The 18,082-nt window shown below is 54.4% G+C and overlaps 5 protein-coding genes across 5 annotated transcripts; 3 read left to right on the forward strand and 2 right to left on the reverse strand.

The window, feature by feature from the left end:
• Positions 1–1,894: 1,894 nt before the first annotated feature.
• NCS54_00530100 (Hypothetical protein) lies at positions 1,895–3,841 on the reverse strand (the record flags this gene model as incomplete). The annotated part of the gene is made up of 1 exon (XM_053150812.1): positions 1,895–3,841. The coding sequence occupies one exon, from the start codon at positions 3,839–3,841 to the stop codon at positions 1,895–1,897; it is 1,947 nt and encodes a 648-aa protein (XP_053006787.1).
• Positions 3,842–11,317: 7,476 nt separating this feature from the next.
• NCS54_00530200 (Protein kish) lies at positions 11,318–11,696 on the reverse strand (the record flags this gene model as incomplete). The annotated part of the gene is made up of 4 exons (XM_053150813.1): positions 11,318–11,338; positions 11,398–11,479; positions 11,533–11,642; positions 11,694–11,696. 4 exons carry the CDS (start codon positions 11,694–11,696, stop codon positions 11,318–11,320), a joined length of 216 nt encoding a protein of 71 aa, XP_053006788.1.
• A 391-nt stretch (positions 11,697–12,087) lies between these two features.
• On the forward strand, positions 12,088–12,635 carry NCS54_00530300 (Hypothetical protein; the record flags this gene model as incomplete). The annotated part of the gene is made up of 2 exons (XM_053150814.1): positions 12,088–12,148; positions 12,211–12,635. 2 exons carry the CDS (start codon positions 12,088–12,090, stop codon positions 12,633–12,635), a joined length of 486 nt encoding a protein of 161 aa, XP_053006789.1.
• A 1,174-nt stretch (positions 12,636–13,809) lies between these two features.
• NCS54_00530400 (Hypothetical protein) lies at positions 13,810–15,201 on the forward strand (the record flags this gene model as incomplete). Its single annotated transcript, XM_053150815.1, has 1 exon — positions 13,810–15,201. One exon carries the CDS (start codon positions 13,810–13,812, stop codon positions 15,199–15,201), a length of 1,392 nt encoding a protein of 463 aa, XP_053006790.1.
• Positions 15,202–16,180: 979 nt separating this feature from the next.
• NCS54_00530500 (RuvB-like helicase) lies at positions 16,181–17,770 on the forward strand (the record flags this gene model as incomplete). Its single annotated transcript, XM_053150816.1, has 4 exons — positions 16,181–16,324; positions 16,383–17,150; positions 17,225–17,556; positions 17,638–17,770. 4 exons carry the CDS (start codon positions 16,181–16,183, stop codon positions 17,768–17,770), a joined length of 1,377 nt encoding a protein of 458 aa, XP_053006791.1.
• Positions 17,771–18,082: the final 312 nt, after the last annotated feature.

Genomic DNA, 18,082 nt, shown 5'->3' on the forward strand with positions numbered 1-18,082 from the left:
GGCTGCGCACGCAAGGCACAGTCATTACAAAGTTTGAAACAAGGAATCCTAGAGAAAATGACAGAATTTGAAGCATCATTCCCAGCAATGACTGTGTTGTTCACTTGCATGCAAAGTGGTGTTATAGTTTGACATGAGCACCGAGACTTCGGAAAAGTTCTGCAAGCGAGCGCAGATAAGTCGGAGAGGTTAGGATAAGTAAATTATTCAACTTTGATGATGACGATGGGCGTGTTATTAAGGGGAATCCTAACGAGTTTCTACAGAGCAAAGTTGTGGTTACACGAGGCAATATATACTCCGTAGCAAAGTTGGCAACTCATGCGATGGCCAATCAGAGACTACCATGGGTGATTACTATTGCCTAAACAGTCTCGCCTTACCAAAGAACACGAGACAAGCTTTACAAAGAAAATTGATAAAAAAACGAAAAGGTTTGAGATAAACATCACGGGACTTTATTCGGAGACCGTTGAAATCCTGGGGGACAAAAAGTTAAAATCTCAGCCCTGCGCTTTCAGAACTCAATCTCGTGGCTTATGGTGACACAATCACAACAGTTTCCTTCTAGAACAAGCCGATGCAAGGCTCTCGTTCCTCGTATTTTACCAGTCGCCTTCTTACGAAACCAATCGAGCTGGTAGAGTGCTCCCCGGTACTCCTCTCCGACAACGTTCCCTATTCCACCTTGTGCATTCTCCTTTCAGATCCTCCTCAAGACAATGACTTCGGAGTATGAGGAGTCTGCTCAACTGCGACTTATTTCTGTGAATGCGCAAACTAAAACTAGCTTTCGGTCTATAAATATCCCTCAAAATATTCCTGCACCCTCCAAAACCCGAGCACATGGTTCTTCGGGTATCCCTTGATTTGGTGGCGATTCAAAATGCAGGCTGGCAGAATGGTTCTTTGGCGTGTGGCTTTTGGTGGGAAGCATCACTTGCATGCCATGCTCTTCACGTGGCCCCCCTCTGATGACCAAAGGTCCAGGCGACCCTTTTGGGCACTCAACAGGAGGAACATTTCACCTTGGACGACACTTGATGATGCAATCGAGGTCTTCAGACTGTGGCCTGCCTGCCTCATCTTCTCAACAAGTCAATCCACATGGAAAGATGAAGAATCACATAATTCTCAAGCTATCTGGTCTCCAGGAGGTCCCAGACATATGCCCTGGACTGATATAAAGACCAGTTCTACCACTGACGCTGCGTTGTGAATCGAGATTAACAAAGTGGTATGCTTCAATTCCAGTTCAAACCCTTGTCTAGTCTAATGCCAGAAGCGGCGTCTCGTATATGTACAGAAGGGATATCAAGTAAACGAGCTTGTGTAAACGAGTCTGATCTAAATGCGAGTGAGAGTGGTACAAGTGCTTGCGTAAAAAAGGCTGATTCTGATCCCCAGTGCGTGGGCGGCTTCTGCCGTGCATGTAAAGAATGCAATGCAATGTTCCTCCTCCGCTCGCCGGGCCAGCACAGCATCAATGACGAGACGAATTCCAATGCAAAGACCGCCCAGGCGCCGTGTATCAGGGGGGCTCCATTCTCCTGCCGTCCCCCTTATCCATCCGCCCAACCATCCGTCCGTCCTGAACGCCGAGGAAAAAGGGGCAAAGTGTAAAGACCCCAGCCACCGTTGAAAAGCAAAAAAATCTAACATTCCCGCCCTTTGTTTGAATACACCATTACCCCTCCCCCGCACCTGGGTTAGGTAGGTTCGCAGGGGACAACAGCCATGAGGTTGTGATTCGGTCCAGCCGGGTTGGGTGTGGCTCGGGACCCAGTGAGAGACGAGAAAAAAGGGGTATTGTGCAGAGCGCGAAATACTCGCCATTAAAAAGGTGATAAGCGTGATATAGCGGTCCAACGACCAACCGTCGAGGTGAAGGAGATTAGTCCATCGACATGTCGTCTTCGTCAATGTAGGCCATCCGGGCCCAGATCCTCCAGTGAACAACGCCGACATGAGCAATACGCGTAGCGATATCCTCGATGCCGCCCTCCTGCTGGCCCATACGGATGGCCGCATCCAGTTCTCGGTCTCGTCCAGCGTCGAGGCTGCGGCTGCTCACTGGTACCCGGTTGCCCGTAGCAATCGAGAAGAGGCAAACGCCTGAGAGTGCCTTGAAGTAGCGGACCCGAGTAGCCAGCTCAGTCAAGAGTCGGCCGCGGTAGGCCTCTTCCATCTCTTGATACATGGGAGAAGACATGTTGCAAACGTTCTCTGTCAGCTTATCTTCGAACGAAGGGAGCATCTCCATGGGTGCCTTGGTAAATCGGAAGATCTGGAGGGCCAGCGAGGGGGCCATGGTTCGCCACTTCTCATGGTAGTGGGCATCATGAGGTGCCTGCTGGAGCAGAGCAACCAGTGACTCGCGGACGTTTCGAGCCTTGGTCTTGCTCTCGTTGGCATCCAATGCAAGATACGAAGGGAGAACCAAGGAAGATCGCGGTGATGACGAAGCCGAACCAGCCGAGCTAAGAGCAACGCTTGCAGGTCGCGAGAGTGAGGGGGGAGTGTTGAAGTTGAACTCGTGGCCATCCTTGCTCGAGGACATGGGCAGATCGTCATCTGACCCAAGGCTGGCAAAGGCAGGGGCCAGATTGCATCGTGCAACCCGATCAAGATCATCAAACATGCGCATGCACACGTCGAGGTTGATTGCGTCAAGGATGTCGGACCGAACCCTGCCTAGTCGATCCTCGTCGAAGAAGAAAGTTCCTGGCAGCGGCTTCTCGCCGGCAGAAGGAAGCATTGATCGGGAGAGTCCTTCAAAGAAGACACCCATCTCGCCGAAATGAGACGACATGGATCCAGCTCCAGCCGGGTACGTCTGAGCTGCCTCCTGGTACCAAGGCTTCGCATCGCCGATATCCATCTTGCGGTTTCGGAGCTTCTTCATCAGGAACTTTTGCTCAAAGGCTGTCGTCTCCTCGATAAGAGCTGGTCGAAGGCAGCGGATCTGGTGGTTTGCAACGTCCAGCTTCATCGCCTCAAGAACGCTGAGTAGACTTCGCATGCCATTGACAAGCTCATCCACGTCATTGTTTCGGTTTCCGTTGCTGAGTTGCTTGTGCATCGAGTCGACCCAGTCGTCCCGCATGGGTGCGCAGTGTGACTTGAGGACCCGTGAGAGCCACGAGGCGAGCTTCTCAAGATCAGCAATGCCTCTGTGGAATTGTTGCATCAAAAGATCAACGTTGAGTCCCTCATCCAGAAACTGGCGGTCCCGCTGTGGTACCAAAGTTTGAATGATTTCTTTGACGGACTTCAGAAGCTTTGGCAAGCACCAATCGTCTCCCGTTCCGTACTTTTCATAAAAGCTTGGGCGATCCACAATGAACTCGACAAGTTGCTCCTTCAGATTCGTCCAGAAAACACTCGCGCGGTCGTGTTTCCTTCGCCCCTTGTCGCCTTCCACATTGGGTCTAAAGTGTAGCTCAGGGTCAAAATTGATATCGTGCCTTAGCTTTGGGTTGTTGATTATTTTGGAGACCTCGAGCTCGCTCAGACTTGTCTTGGTAACTGGGGGCTCGAGGGGTTGATAAGCAGGAGATCTCCGGGTTTCGGGGGCCGGACTTGATGATGCTGTTGAGGTCTCGGATGGGTTCCGCGAGAGCGGCGCCGCCACTGGGGATGCTGTATGTGAAGGGTCGGTGTACCGTCGTGGTGAGACTTGTGATGATTGCGTGACCTCAACCTTCTCGTCCTTTGCTGGCTTCCTCGTTGTCTCCTTCTCAGGTCTGGCATCGCCTTCGCCATTGGGCCCGGGAGCCGAGGTCGACAGATTCTCCCTCGTCCGCCCAAATTGGCGTCCATACCCCTGATCCGCCGTCATGGTTGGTGATGGTGTTCCTTTCCGGCTTGTCCAGGGATCCTTCCAATGCCCGATAACAACAATTCGTCGCGGCAGTAATTTTTTGTTGTCGTTAAGGAAGGGGTTTGGTCTGGTAAAGTCAAGAGCGACTCTTGTCAAAGATTATCGCTTTGTGTGGGCTCGGGAGATACTAGAAGCGACAGCTGGTCAGCACTGTAAAGGGGCCGAAAGCATGAGGGCGCAAGTTGAACGCGAGGTACGTGCCCGAACAGTCACGAGCCAAACGGCCAGCTGCAGATGCAGACGGCTAATGGCTGTTGAGCTGACCAGGCGTTGTGTTCCGAGGACAAGGTAGTCGACGGATTGGCCCATTCGACAGGTTGTGGAAGGGGAGAGGCTGTCGAGATTGTGCGGCTGACTTACATGGGAGGGTGCAAGTGCCCGAGTAGGTGGGTGAATCAATGGTCTGGGGTATATGAATCGTTGTGGGATGGCTCTCAATGTCGAATTGTCCGCCTTGAGTGCTCTGAGAGTCGGGATGTCGAGAAGAACTCGTTGGCTGGTCGTCGAGGCCCGGGTCGGACGGTGTGTTTGTTTGCCTGCAGGAGGCTATGCTTGGTATTGCGTTGTGTAACAGAGGCTGGTTATGCCCTCTTCTTATTTCAGAGCGTCCTGTCGGTGCGTCGCCTTGCAGTTCGTTTCGGTCGTGGTGTTGTCTTTCTTGTTTTGTCTAGGTACTCTATCGATCCAAGGTGGCCATGTAAGAAGCAGTAGGCGTCGGTTTATGGTACTGGTCTATAGTTCCGGAAAGAGCGAAGAATGTTCAGAACAAGCAGCAAGAGCTAGGAGGAGAAAGAATTCCAGAATGGGAAGACAGAAATAGGAAAGGAGGAAGAAAAGGAAGGGAGAAAGAAGAAAGAAGGGACGGAAAGGGGTGCAGACGGGGATATTGATATGGATGGATGGATGGGGATGGATACAACGCAGGGTGCCACTTGGGTTGGGATTTAGACTCCTCCACCTTCGAGCTTGATCTTGAGACAGACTCATGGGCAGAACCATCCATGATTCGAGTCAAGAAAGGTCTTTTCCACCAAGCCAGAAAAAAATAGGGAGGCCGACGGCGGAGAGCCGTGGCATGGCATGACAGCCCGATGGGTAAGGTGTGGTGGTGGGCCAGTGACCTGTGGGTGACAGAGCAGGGGCAAGCGATCCCCGGAGGAGGCAAAAATAAACGGAATGGTCTGGCCATGCTCGTCACTGCAATATTCCTGTGTTTTCTTGGACCCCCTAGCCATTCCAGTCGATTCGTGGTATCCACATGTACTTGTCGACCCTGACGCTCATATTTGCAGGGTTCGCGCCAGTGCGGGCAGTCCTGGGCCAATTCTAAGAGGGGGGGGGGTGCCGTGTTTGATGGTGTGTTTAGCTGTTTCTGGGCCGGTACGGGGTGCGCGTACTCCGTACAGTGTACCTGTGCCCCTAGGGAGGTGTGGTGTAGGTTAAAAGGCGTTGCATCGACTGGCACTAACAACCTGGGAACAGCAGTGGAAGTCTCCGCCAACCGCCTCCTGAATCCACGCCAAAGGCCTGTCACTGGCCCATGGCCGCGAAGCAATAGCGGACGGACTCGTACTGTGCTATACCTGTTAGCCACCACCTGCACCGACTGTGTCCAGGGCAGGGCAAGACGCCTAGGCCTAGGGCAGGACCGCCAGCGCCAGCCGAGCCGAGGACGGGATATGAGCTGGAGCGGTCGAGGTTCCTCTCACTGGGAGAAAAAAGTCGGTAGCCACCGCCACCGGAGGACGGGACCCAGCTGGAGCTCTGGTGCAGGTGCGCAAGCGTCGGGTGCGGTGCGTGGGCAAAGCCGACGAGGGTTGTAGCGCAATCTAACACTGCAGCGACAGCGTGACCCTCCCGATATTTGGATCTGAGCCATCTTGCTGCTATCGTCTCGGCCTCCCGTCTCTGTTAGATGAGAGGAAATCAAAGGTCAGGCGCTACTTGAGTCAGTCCAGGGTGGACCACGAGGACATAGGGATAGCTGACCCTATCTTGCCGTCTCGTAACGATTCTCGTTTGCCTTTCAGCACTGAGTAGGTAGGTATCGAATGGTAGACACGAAGTCGAGTGTCAGCATGGTCATGACGATGGCGACGATGACAATGTATGTACAGTCTGACCCCACAGGCAGTGGAGGCCATTCAGCGATGGATGGGTCCACGGGATGATGAAGGTGGGATCGATCCATGGAGGCAGGAGGGAGTCGTAAAAGGAAGGAACGGATTGTGCATGACACGGGAAAACTCTGGCACGTCTGAGGTCTGCGGCAGAAAAGCCACATCACGCACGCACACACTGAGCACGATTGGAGGTGAAGAGCATCCTCGACATTCTACGTGCATTTTCTTGCTTCAGGATGAAAGGAATCTCAACAAGACGATACCCATAATCCATCCAACCAACACATGCATCTTGGGACGACAGGGTAGGGAACCTCCAAGCTGCCAAAGGAGGGTCAAGTCCCAGGAACATCGACCGAAACGGACCCAGGGATTGGCCTGGCCCGCCTTTTCCTCCAGGGGCATCACAGTCACTCGGGACTCCTCCCATTGAACCGTCCTGGGGGTGCCACTGGACGCTCGCCCCAGGAAGACTTTTCCAGGGCTCTCTAGGGATCACCAGGGTCGCGCTAGCTCAGTTCGAGGGGCCACTGAAAGATCCATCCGCCGCCGCCGCTGATCTAGAAGCGGGCCAGAAGCGTGCAGATACAGTGGACGGCGGAGTCGCTGGCGACTAATGAGCCGCCCCAGCTGCGTTGCTTCGGCCGCTACGAGTCGTTCTGCAACTCTCGCTGGCCAGCAGAGCAGTCAGTTGGTTGAGTGTGAGGTCACTTCGCCCTCAAATCCGAGGAGACGTGCTGACTGAAGAGTCGGGCTCTTGACTCTTGTTGGAGTGAGGCCCGGAGGCACTGCCTCTTTACTACGTCAATTCAGCGCCCGCGATGCGGCAACGCTGGCTTCGGCTCCGACACCGACACTCCTTCAGCAGCAGTGGCATCCCGCTCATGCCGTCCTCCGCCACCACCACATCTGCTTGCTCTCATAATCATCTTCGCCGTCGCCGCCTCCGCCTACAGCCTGCGCATGTAAACACCATCGTCAGCGGCTCTCCTTCCCCACGGAACAGTTGCGCTTCGCCACGGCGGGAAAACACCGCTATCGCTGTAATCTTCCGATGAGGGCAGGGGTGCGTGTGAGGTACGATGGGGAGGGCAGCAAAGTATCCGAGGTTGACACAGACCGTCGTGCCATTTCCCTCATCGCCAGATAATGCGACTTCGTCGAGGCCTTCACGAGTGGATATGTCATCGCACTTCCAGAACCTCTCCAGGACTCGACGACGGGTGCACAGACGTCGATTCAGCAAGGCGACGGGCAATCGATAGGGTTCGGTGTCGCCAATTGGACAGCGCCGCAGGTAGCGCATCCCGGCGTGGTGGTACTGGGACCTGGCTCTGGTCTATCTAATCTCTTCCTACCTAGTGCTCCGGTCCGCTGCAAGGTGAAGGAAGGCCAGCATGTTCCATGCGCGGGAAGGTGTAGGGAGCACCTCGGCACCGCCTAAGGGATATTGTTGTGTTGGATTGGTGGAGGTTCACTTTGATGGTGTTGTCGGGACGTGGAAATAGCGTCCCGGATGGGGAGCGATATTCAGGGCGGGCGAGCAAGTCAGGGTTCACCCACGTTTCGGCCACAAAGAGTGTTACCAGCAATGACTAGCTACACTCGTCGACGGGTGCAGGTCATGGTGCCGCTGTGTCGGTCGGACGGTGGTGGTGCGTTGTGGTGTGGTTTGGCGCTGGGCTCTGGGGGCTGCCCTCGTCAGGTCTCCTGGTCTTCCCTGTCGGAGCAGGGAGGATGCATAAGTTCAACACCAGGCCAGCGAAGAGACCACCGGTTCATTCTTGCCAGAGTCGAGCCTGTGAGAGAGTCGGTCTGGCTCTGGCTGGCGTCTGTTTGATGTGCCTGTTGTCCGGTGCCCAGCTGGCTAGCACTCCGATGGATGTCTGACCGACAGCTTTGGGCTCTTTCTTTGTCTTTGTTGTCACCCACACTCATCACTCGGTCCCTCGAGGCCCCCTTGCTATGAGTCAAGGACCTGCGCAAGAGACAGCACAGGTCCATTCGCAGCAAGACAAAACACCATCCGTGTGGAGCCCACATCGCATCGCCATCCACCAGAACACGAAGTGGCCAACGCATCGATGCACCTTTGTCTGGGCCGTCCGTGGCTCAGAACTTGCTGGTGCTGCAATGCTGCAATGCTGCCCTGCCCAAGACGATGCGAGGCCATAAAAATGGATGCCATGCCATGGCATGCCATGACCGCGGTAGCCGCAGCCGCATCGACACTTCGTGCGATGGATGAGTCGTGGCTGAGATGGTGGTGGTCTCTCGACGCCCACCCAACGGCGCTGTCTAGGTAATATCGGCAGCACAAAGCGGCAGCAGCGACAAAGGCCTCGGTTTGCAAGAATGGCTGGCCTCTGATAAGTTTCACAATGCCCGAGATGCTCGACTGAGAGTCTCAACACCAAATCTCAGGTCTGACATGGGCTGTATCTTTTTTAGCATGCCCCTCGTGACAAGCAGCAACGTCCAATGCACCCAAAGTTCCAAGATCGTCAGCCGCCTCACCACTTCGCTCGCTCGTACCCATGTCCAGCTCGTCTCGTCAAGCTGGCGGGGTCCTGTTAACCCCCTCCCCCATGTCTAGAGGTAGCCACACGCACTTCAGAAACGAAACCGTCTCGGACATGGCGAGGCTGCACTGTCTCTGCACTTGCAATCAAAGCTGAAGCCCCGAGGAATTTTCTGAACCTTGAGGTTCTTCCCACTGTTAGTAACCTAGACCCGCAGGGATACAAGCCACTCCCTCTATCCCTTGCAACCGCAACAAAAAGTTGAGGCGCTACTGCGCAGATAGGCGCTGAGCAAAAGGACGGCACGGTCACGCGGCCAGAGAGCGAGGGCCGGAAACTGACAGAAAAAGGTTGCTCATCTGGCCGTCCCTGGCTCTAGCAAAAGCCAAAACAATCACCTCTGCTTCCGGCCAGGGCGGGATAGTCGATAGCGCCATGCAGGACCCCCAATACGAAAAGGGTTTTCCCAATCTCGAAGCTAACAACTCTGCTTACATGCTCGACTGGTATGCTCTAGAGTCGGCATGTTGGTCTTTTAGCCATGGAGTCGGAAGGAAACGCAGGGCGAGAAGTCCAGAAGACGGTGTGCCGTACAGTAGAATCAAGGGACAATGTCGCCACCCCAACTCTCTGGTGGTCGTGGGCGCCTGGTCCCTGTTGCCCCGAAGGCGATTCCGATTCCTTGAGCGAGATGCTCCCTCCAGGAGCAGTGTCTTACTGGGTAGTATCACCGTCTCGAATCGCCTAGAACTCGCGCCTTGCATACACGCACCGCTTGCATCCATCCGTCCAGCTCAGCTTGCGTATGTAGCCGTACAGTAAGTATCACACATATGGCGTTGCTTTTGCGCCTTCCACACCCAGCATCCTTTCTGCAAAGTCCGATCAACTCTGGCAAATCTCGGCTGCCTCCTTTTGCGCAAATCGGCCACACCAGGAGGCGCTTAGCTTCAACTCTCGAGGTCCGCGTCAAAGGAAGACTTTCCTTGCTGACCCTCCCATCCATCACGATGTTCAATTTCACGCATTGAGCACCTTTGCAGTGGTAGTGTAGCAGCGAGTCAGAATTGGGGGGCACCTCAAACTTCAGGCCGAGCTCGGGGCGATAAAGCTCGGGCCGGGATCCACGGGGCCGCCAAGGAACCAGGCGCGGAAGGCCGCAGACTCGGTCTCTGGCGGGCTTGTCAACTTGCGGCGCAGGGCAATCCTCTCGGTCAGCATAGCACACCACTTGCTTCGTACCTATTCTCACGGTGCGGGATGTGGACAGCCGCGTCCGGTGAGCAACTTGTCTGGCGAACGAAAAGGCTCATGGTGATTTGTGTGTTGCACGCTCGTATATGACGGCGTCTGACTGTCTGGGCCATGGCTCCTTCATGTGCTTTATGTGGCTGGCTGCGTCTGCTGCTTGGGCTTGAAGTCACATAACTGCTGGCTGTGGTTTCTTCTCATCTCAGGCTCTTGGGAGTTACGACAACTCTTTGTCATCCCTTCAGCCGCCCAGTTCATTTCATATCGTCCCAACCAGCTCGTGCCGTCCGAGGCGTGGGGTCTGACTGGCAAATGTGCAATGCGGCTGAAGCGGTCCCAACAAAAGGGGACTCAGGGCCATCATCTCCGCAACGACCCCGTCCTCCTTATCCGATCTTGGGCAGTTCGCCCCCCATGTCTACCTAGTCGAACCGCCCCGGATTCCCCTCTTGAATGGAGTACGGAGAATCTTGGTTTCCTTTCTTTTTCCCACGCCTCACAGTCTGCGGTAATGTTCCGTTACACCAATCCAATTGTGAATCTGCTTCCTCATGCCATGACCCAAGCAATGTGACTGTGGTCAGCTCACAACGCCTCGTCCTGCAATCTCATCACGTTTGTACAACAAGTTCGTTCATGTGTAAATAAAGGAGTAAAGGGGAGAAGCGGTTTCTACTATGTTACCTACCCCTCCATATCCGAACTCTTTTCTCTGCGGCTCAACAACAGCGTGCCTTTGCCGCGCTACTACTGCTACTGTACCCCTAGGTACCCAGTGTGTTGGCGTGAGGCGCGAACCAGGGCTTGGATTATCTTCAGCCTTGACGCCTTGCCGTGCCTCATCCACGGCAGAGACATGGAAAAGGACCAATTTTTTGAAACCGTCTTCAATCGCGAGCCATTGTGCCGTCCGGTCAGACATGGCAATATTCTGCGCAATGCGCAAGACGAAACCACGATACGCTTGGACGAGCCAATCCGACTCTGTGCTCACTCTTTCACATCTGAGAGCCGAGTTGTCGAAATGACAAGAAGGCACTGCGTCGTCTGTGCGACAAGCAAAGTTCCGCACGCCTTGTCCGATTCACTGAGATTGTTACTCCAGTCCCACGCACGCACGCACTCATGCACACACGCAGGCGCCTTGCGGCAATGAAGTGCATCAATTGGTTAATTGGCCTTATCAGGCGAGGTAACCACGGCACGCCCATTGACCAGGATCCAGATTGTGTTGGGATTCCAGACTCGGCTTCGGCTTCTGGCCTGGCGGCTCGCTGGAGTCTGGATGTAATGCAAACTCGCTGGATGGTGAGTCTCACTGGCGGCGGGCTGAAGTTTGTATGAGGAAAGCCAGCCAGACTCCACAGCATGTCCTGTTCTTGGTGAATGGTAAGATCGTGATCGTGAATTTGCAGATTTGTACACATGGAAGCCGCGAAACCGCCCATTAGCTTGTTTATGCTTCGTCCCAGCCCAACTCCTAGCCTATCGTAATCATGGTAAAACAGAAACGTCCCGTCGGTAGGTAAACATGAGATCTAGTTCAGGAGGATGGAGACCTAGACGAACAGGTTAGTTAGGAGTCAGAGAGTGGTTCGAACGGTGTATCTGGACATACAGCCATGAGGACACAGCATATGCTTATGTATGGACTCAATCGTTCTCCTATCCTTGCGCATTTCCAGAAGATGCCCATGAACCTGGCTGGTGTCAGCTCATCGCGCCGTGTGTTGGGAGTCGTCGCATCTTATACCCGTTCTTATTCCTGTCCATGATACTCGGAGTGAAGTGGTGGACGTATGCGCTCGTGCAGATGAGCAGCAGGAGGACGAGGAGGAGGGACTGGAAGTTGAAGAGGGCGGACTATGGCGTTGTTAGCAGAGCGTAATTGGAGTAAAAGAGCACCGCGCGTACCATTTTTGCAAGTGCTGATCTGGTCTCTTTCAAAAACAACAACGGAGATTACTTATAACACGCGAGGGGCAAGTCGTCGTCGAGAATCGCAAACGTCGCTCGAAGCAATCGCTTCAGCCTTCTCACATGCGCAATGTGTGCTTAGGGGTAAAGATTCGCCGAGCCGTGTCCTCTTGCAAGGGGTGACGTCTGCTGGACCCCACAAATTTCCGGCCCCACCAAAGCCCCCCGTTGCAAGGCTGGCCGAGCACATCTCTCCCGGCATCCGACTACATCTCTACGACGAGGCTGCGCATAGTTGATCTCCAATCACGATCTTGAAGTCCTCGGTATCCTACTTCTCGTACCTGTGTATCACTTGGGGAACGCTACGGCGTGATACAACTCTTCCACAATGGAGCCTCGAGCGCGAGCCGGCAAGAATGTCGGAAAGATGAACTTTAGCCATGCGGAGCGTATGTTCACCTTGCTCTCTACAACGTCCCTGTCACATCTAACGTTTTCTTCTCGACTACAGTGGCGCAGCTGCTCTACGCTCACGGCGATGTTCAAAACCCCCTCCCCGAGACGGTCCGAGTGCTCGACGAGATCCTCACAGACTTTATGCAATCCATCGCGTTCGAGGCGACGCGGGCGGCAAACTACTCTGGCCGGCAAAAGATCAAGTACGAGGACTTCGAGTTTGCGTTCCGAAAGAACCCCGTGTTCCTCGGAAAGGTGCAGGAGGTGTTTGAGAAGCAAAAGGAGATCAAGAAGGCACGAGAGATTCTGCGCGACGGTGAGGACGAGATCATGAAGGATGCCGCAAATGAGGAGAAGCAAAGGGAAAAGACAGACGCGAGGGGAGCCGCGGCGTCGGCTGCCGCAAAGGCGGAGGAGGAGCTGGGCGAGGCCGACGACGATGCCGAGGCGGAAGCGGATGCGCTTGGTAAGAAGCGCTGAGGCGGGTCTCTGGATATTTCAGCATCTTTTTTTTGGCGTTCTACAAGCGAGACCATGGGCTTGGGATTTGGGATTTGGGATTTGAGATTCTTGCGGCCCACCGGAGTTATTGGAAATTGCATCAACATTGCACATTGTCACGAACTATCACGCAAGCAATGGTTTCTAGAGAGTTTAGTGCGAAAAGAAGACCAACAGGACTTTGGCCCCCACGTTTCTATCGCAATTGTTATCACAATTACAGGGTGCTGTTTGGGGTTGTATTTTTCGTATGCGGTCTGGAAATGGGAAGTTGACTGATACTGCACTGAGAACCTGATAAGCAGAATTCCCCAACACACACTCCAGCGGTCAGCACATTTTCTCACGCCCACGCCCACACCATCTCTTCTCCAGCAACCAGGCTTCACTAGTCAGGGCCGATCGGCAAGACTCCGTCCCTCGTGGGAAGTTGGGGAATAGCACGGAGGTTGTATCCCGGGGCCCATACCCGACCCGACTCCGGAGCGAAGCCGGGGGGTTGCTGCGTCTTTTTGGTTGCAGAGCCAAGAGCCATGATGGATGCAACCGCCTGTTCTGGTCACATCCATCCCAACCCACCACATTTTTTTTTTTCTCTCCCTTTCTCGAGACGCCTATTCGCCACCCAACAGCGCCTCGTCGCTCTTCTTTTCTGGCCTCCGTCAGCAATCTCTGCACCTGATCTGAATGGATCCCCCAGCTGATCCGCGACGGCCCGGCCGATAGCGGCGAAACCGGCACCGAGAGGTGCTGATGACTCGTTCCTGCGCTGCAGCTGTTTGTCTCGCCTTGTCATGAACTGGAGGATTTCAGACAAGTCCCACCCCCACTCGTCATCCTCTTTGCACATTCGTCGGGCTGTGCTGCTGCGAGAAGAGGAGAAAAGAGGATCCCCATCCCATGATGGGATCGGTTGTCCGCCTGCCGGTCGGCTTCCGCTGCGGGGTCTGGATCGCTCATGGGTGGTTGGGTCTTGACACTTCTCGGTCGTTGATCTAGGCCTGGTTGAGATTTCTCCCATTGGTAAGCTTTGCGTTGACTTCACCGTGACTCTTGGTCGTCGACTCGTCTCCTCTGTGCTGCCCATCCGTCGTTGCCGTGTCAAGCAAGCCCTCACGACGACAGTGATAGTCTCTTTCGTCTGTCCGGCACCATGGATCAGGACTCCAGGATCCCACCGCCTTATGAAGATATTCCCCAGACTCCCGGTGCCAAGCTGGCACCTGGGAATGTGGAAGAATCAGACCGTCATCTGTTGCCGGTGCCTTCACCATCCCCCAACCTAATGGGAACCAAACTCGACGACTCGAATTACAACGAATTCCGCCGGTTGTCGCTAAGTCCCTCTCCATGCCCATCTCCTATCCCCATGGGACGCCTTCCACACAATGGCACCGAGTTGCACGGTGACGCAACACCCACCCGGTGGCAGGTATTCTGGGCCAGGAACAAGCCCGCTGCCCTCGTTGCCTTGTCCCAGTTCTTTGGTGCCTTGATGAACCTCAGTGCCCGCCTGGTTGAGCTCGAAGGCAACGGCATGCACCCCGTCCAGGTGCTCCTCATGAGACAGTTCATGACGGCGTGTTGTTGCTCGGCATACATGTGGTGGAGCAAGACGCCCGATTTTCCGTTTGGCAAAAGGGAGATTCGATGGTTGTTGTGGCTGCGTGGGCTGTCTGGGTACTGGGGTATATACGGCATGTGGTATTCTATGATGTATCTTCCACTCGCAGATGCTACCGTTATCACCTTTCTGGCCCCTGGAGTTGCTGGTTTCATATGTTGGTTTGCACTCCGTGAGCCCTTTACTCGAATCGAGCAGCTCGCGACCCTGGTGGCCCTCCTGGGTGTGGTGTTGATCGCTCGTCCCACTTCACTCTTCTCCCAGTCCGGCGAGGAACAAGATCCCTCAACGACTGAGCCGCCAGAGGGTGGGATACCCGGCGCAGATCACGAGGCCACATCCGAGGAGCGATTAGTAGCTGTCGGTGTTGCCCTTGTTGGAGTCCTAGGGGCGGCTGGCGCCTTCACGACCCTCCGAACGATTGGAAAGCGAGCTCACCCCCTGATCTCTGTCAACTACTTCGGTGCCATCTCTACCATCCTCTCGGCCCTGTTTCTGATTTTCGCGCCTATCCTCGACGTCGCTCAACCAGGGCTGCGCTGGGTCACCCCATCCACCGCCAAGCAGTGGCTGTTGCTGCTCCCTCTGGGCATCCTAGGCTTCATCATGCAATACCTTTTGACTTCAGGTCTCGGAGCGGACAAGTCGAACCGTGCCAACGCCATGGTCTACACGCACATGCTCTTTGCGGCGAGCTTCGACCGATGGGTATTTGGCCATCGCATGGGTTTAATGAGCGGCGCAGGATGCACATTGATTCTTGGAAGTGCCATTGGAGTCGTTTTAATCAAGAAGTCGCCGCCTCCCAAGGTGCCCGCGGATGACCTTGAGAGACATGGGAACTTGGTCGGCGAAGCGGAGGGATCTCCCATGTTGTTACCCGACTCAGGCACGTCTGAAGAGATGAGGATTTCCCGATAGATTGGTAGTATGAAGGGTTCAGCTCTAATAGGGGTTGACATCCGGCCCATGTGGCCAGGGGCATAAAAGTTTGATATAGAAGTAGATTGAATGAACAATATCAACAATGGACATTTATGTATGTGTGTTTCTGGTGCTAATTTTGCCTGGTATCTGATTATACTAGGGGGACACGATTGTCATCAACTTGACAAGTCCGGGCATATCACTCTACCGGGCTCCGGCCACACTGTTTTTCATTTATCCTCCAGCAACATCATTTCGTTAGTTCCTAGTTCTCTGCATGATTCTTTCTATTTGGGCCTCTAGGTTCTTCTATGTGGACTATTTGGAAACCACGTCTTATACGAACATAGAGCCCGTGTAGCAATTTGGTCTACCCTTGTGACTGATTGATAGACACTCTGGGCCAGGTGGGTTCTATCTACTAGGCACATTTCTGTGGAGGCGTATCTCAGACTAGAATCAAGGTTTGTAATGTGATTTCAGTGCTGGTTGTAGCTGTTTGTGAAGCAGTATCTTTTGTCGCATTTCAGGTCCCTGTTAGCGATATAGGTACTTCGGCGCATGTGGGTGGAGGTTTCAAAGTAGACCTACTTGATCGAATTGGTATCGTCGCTAACTAAAAGACGTGTCGATCACCAGGAACCTGAGACATATAATAAAGCCGATTACGAAGTGATGAGTCAATTATGAATTATTGGTACTGGAAATGATCAATCCAGAGGTTGCTCATAAGCAGTATAGGGTGAGGACGTGCTCGGTGATCACGTGACCTATCATGTTGCGAAGACGCGCTGGACAAGGAGCAACTAAGCTTCGATCGCAAATCTTTGGAGCTTCAGGCTGCTACATCAACAACCACTTCACATCGCCACCAACCACGAGACCTCATCCCAATTCGCTCAGAATCGTCGCGTCGACAAGATAGTTCGCAGAATATCGGAAATTCCAACAGAACTCGGCGCCCACCGACATCATGGTCCAGATCAGCGAGGTGAAGGGGAACAAGCGAGACAATCGCACGGCCGCCCACACTCACATCAAGGGCTTGGGTTTGAAGTCAGATGGATACGCAGAGAAGCAGGCCTCTGGCTTTGTCGGCCAAATCGGCGCCCGTGAGGTGAGCTTCCAAAGGTACAGAAAGGCCCATCGATAATTTGCTGACCCATCCGGAACAGTCTTGCGGCGTCGTGGTGGACTTGATTCGAGCCCAGAAGATGGCTGGCCGAGGTGTCTTGTTGGCAGGAGGTCCTGGAACTGGAAAGACGGCACTCGCGCTCGCCATCAGCCAAGAGCTGGGCACCAAAATCCCCTTCTGCCCCATCGTGGGTAGCGAAATCTACTCGACCGAAGTTAAGAAGACCGAAATGTTGATGGAAAACTTCCGAAGAGCGATTGGTCTCAAGGTCCGAGAGACAAAGGAGGTGTACGAGGGAGAGGTTACAGAGCTGACCCCCGAGGAGGCCGAGAACCCTCTGGGTGGCTACGGCAAGACCATCAGCACACTGCTCATCGGCCTGAAGAGCGCAAAGGGACAGAAGAAGCTTCGCCTCGACCCCAGCATCTACGAGGCTATCCAAAAGGAGCGTGTCACAGTGGGAGACGTCATCTACATCGAGGCGAACACGGGCGCATGCAAACGAGTTGGCCGATCGGACGCCTATGCCACAGAATTCGACCTCGAGGCGGAGGAGTACGTGCCCATCCCCAAGGGCGAGGTGCACAAGAAGAAGGAGATTGTGCAAGATGTCACGTTGCACGATCTGGACGTGGCCAACGCGCGACCCCAGGGCGGACAGGACATTATGAGCATGATGGGCCAGCTGATGAAGCCCAAGATGACTGAGATTACCGAAAAGCTGCGCGCTGAGATCAACAAAGTGGTCAGCAAGTATATTGACCAGGGTGTGGCTGAACTTGTGCCAGGCGTCTTGTTCATTGATGAGGTAAAGTCCCCCCAGTGTCCCCCGTCTCATGTCGGGACGGGAACCTATGGCTAACCGACGGGATCGTTTCATAGGCGCATATGCTCGATGTGGAGTGCTTCACCTACCTGAACCGAGCCCTGGAATCGCCCATTTCGCCCATCGTTGTCTTGGCCTCCAACCGGGGAATGTGTACCATCAGAGGCACCGACGGTATTGTCGCAGCTCACGGAATCCCCTCCGACTTCCTGGCTCGGCTGCTCATCATTCCCACAACGCCATACGAGGCGGATGAGATCAAGAGCATCGTGCGGATACGTGCCTCGACCGAGGGCGTCTCAGTCTCGGACGCCGCCATCGACAAAATCGCGGAACACGGTGTCCGCATCAGCATGCGGTACTGCCTGCAGCTGCTGACTCCCGCAAGGTAAGCCCACTTTGGTGAAAGGGGTTGAACCTCCCCCTTGGGATGCACCGAGACATGGTTTGACTGACGGTGAACAAACAGCATTCTTGCCAAGGCCAACGGCCGTTCGCAGATCGACGTCCAGGATGTTGCGGAGTGCGAGGACCTGTTCCTTGACGCCCGTCGCAGCGCGGCGCTCCTCAGCAGCGAGGCCGGACAAGGCTTCCTGTCGTAGACGGGGGACGACTGTAAGGCTCGGGGTTTTGTTTAGGTCTAGACGGCGCTGGGAGGGAAGGGGAGAAGAGCTATGCATAATTACTGTTTAACTGAACAGGGTCACAGGATTTCAAGAGGATTTTCCGAGGCGATACGAAAATACCTGCTTCCTGGCTGACCCGTTGTGTACTTGATAGGGAGCCATGGATGGAAAATACTTGCAAACAAGAGGTTCGGCGTCGGGCTGGGTCACATCGAATGACCATCATCATCAGAATGCCATTTGCGAATACTTAGAGTCAACTTGAGTTCCCCTTGGGGGGGAATCTCT

This window comes from Fusarium falciforme, chromosome 4 (assembly GCF_026873545.1).
Source record: "Fusarium falciforme chromosome 4, complete sequence".
NCBI lineage: Eukaryota > Fungi > Ascomycota > Sordariomycetes > Hypocreales > Nectriaceae > Fusarium > Fusarium falciforme.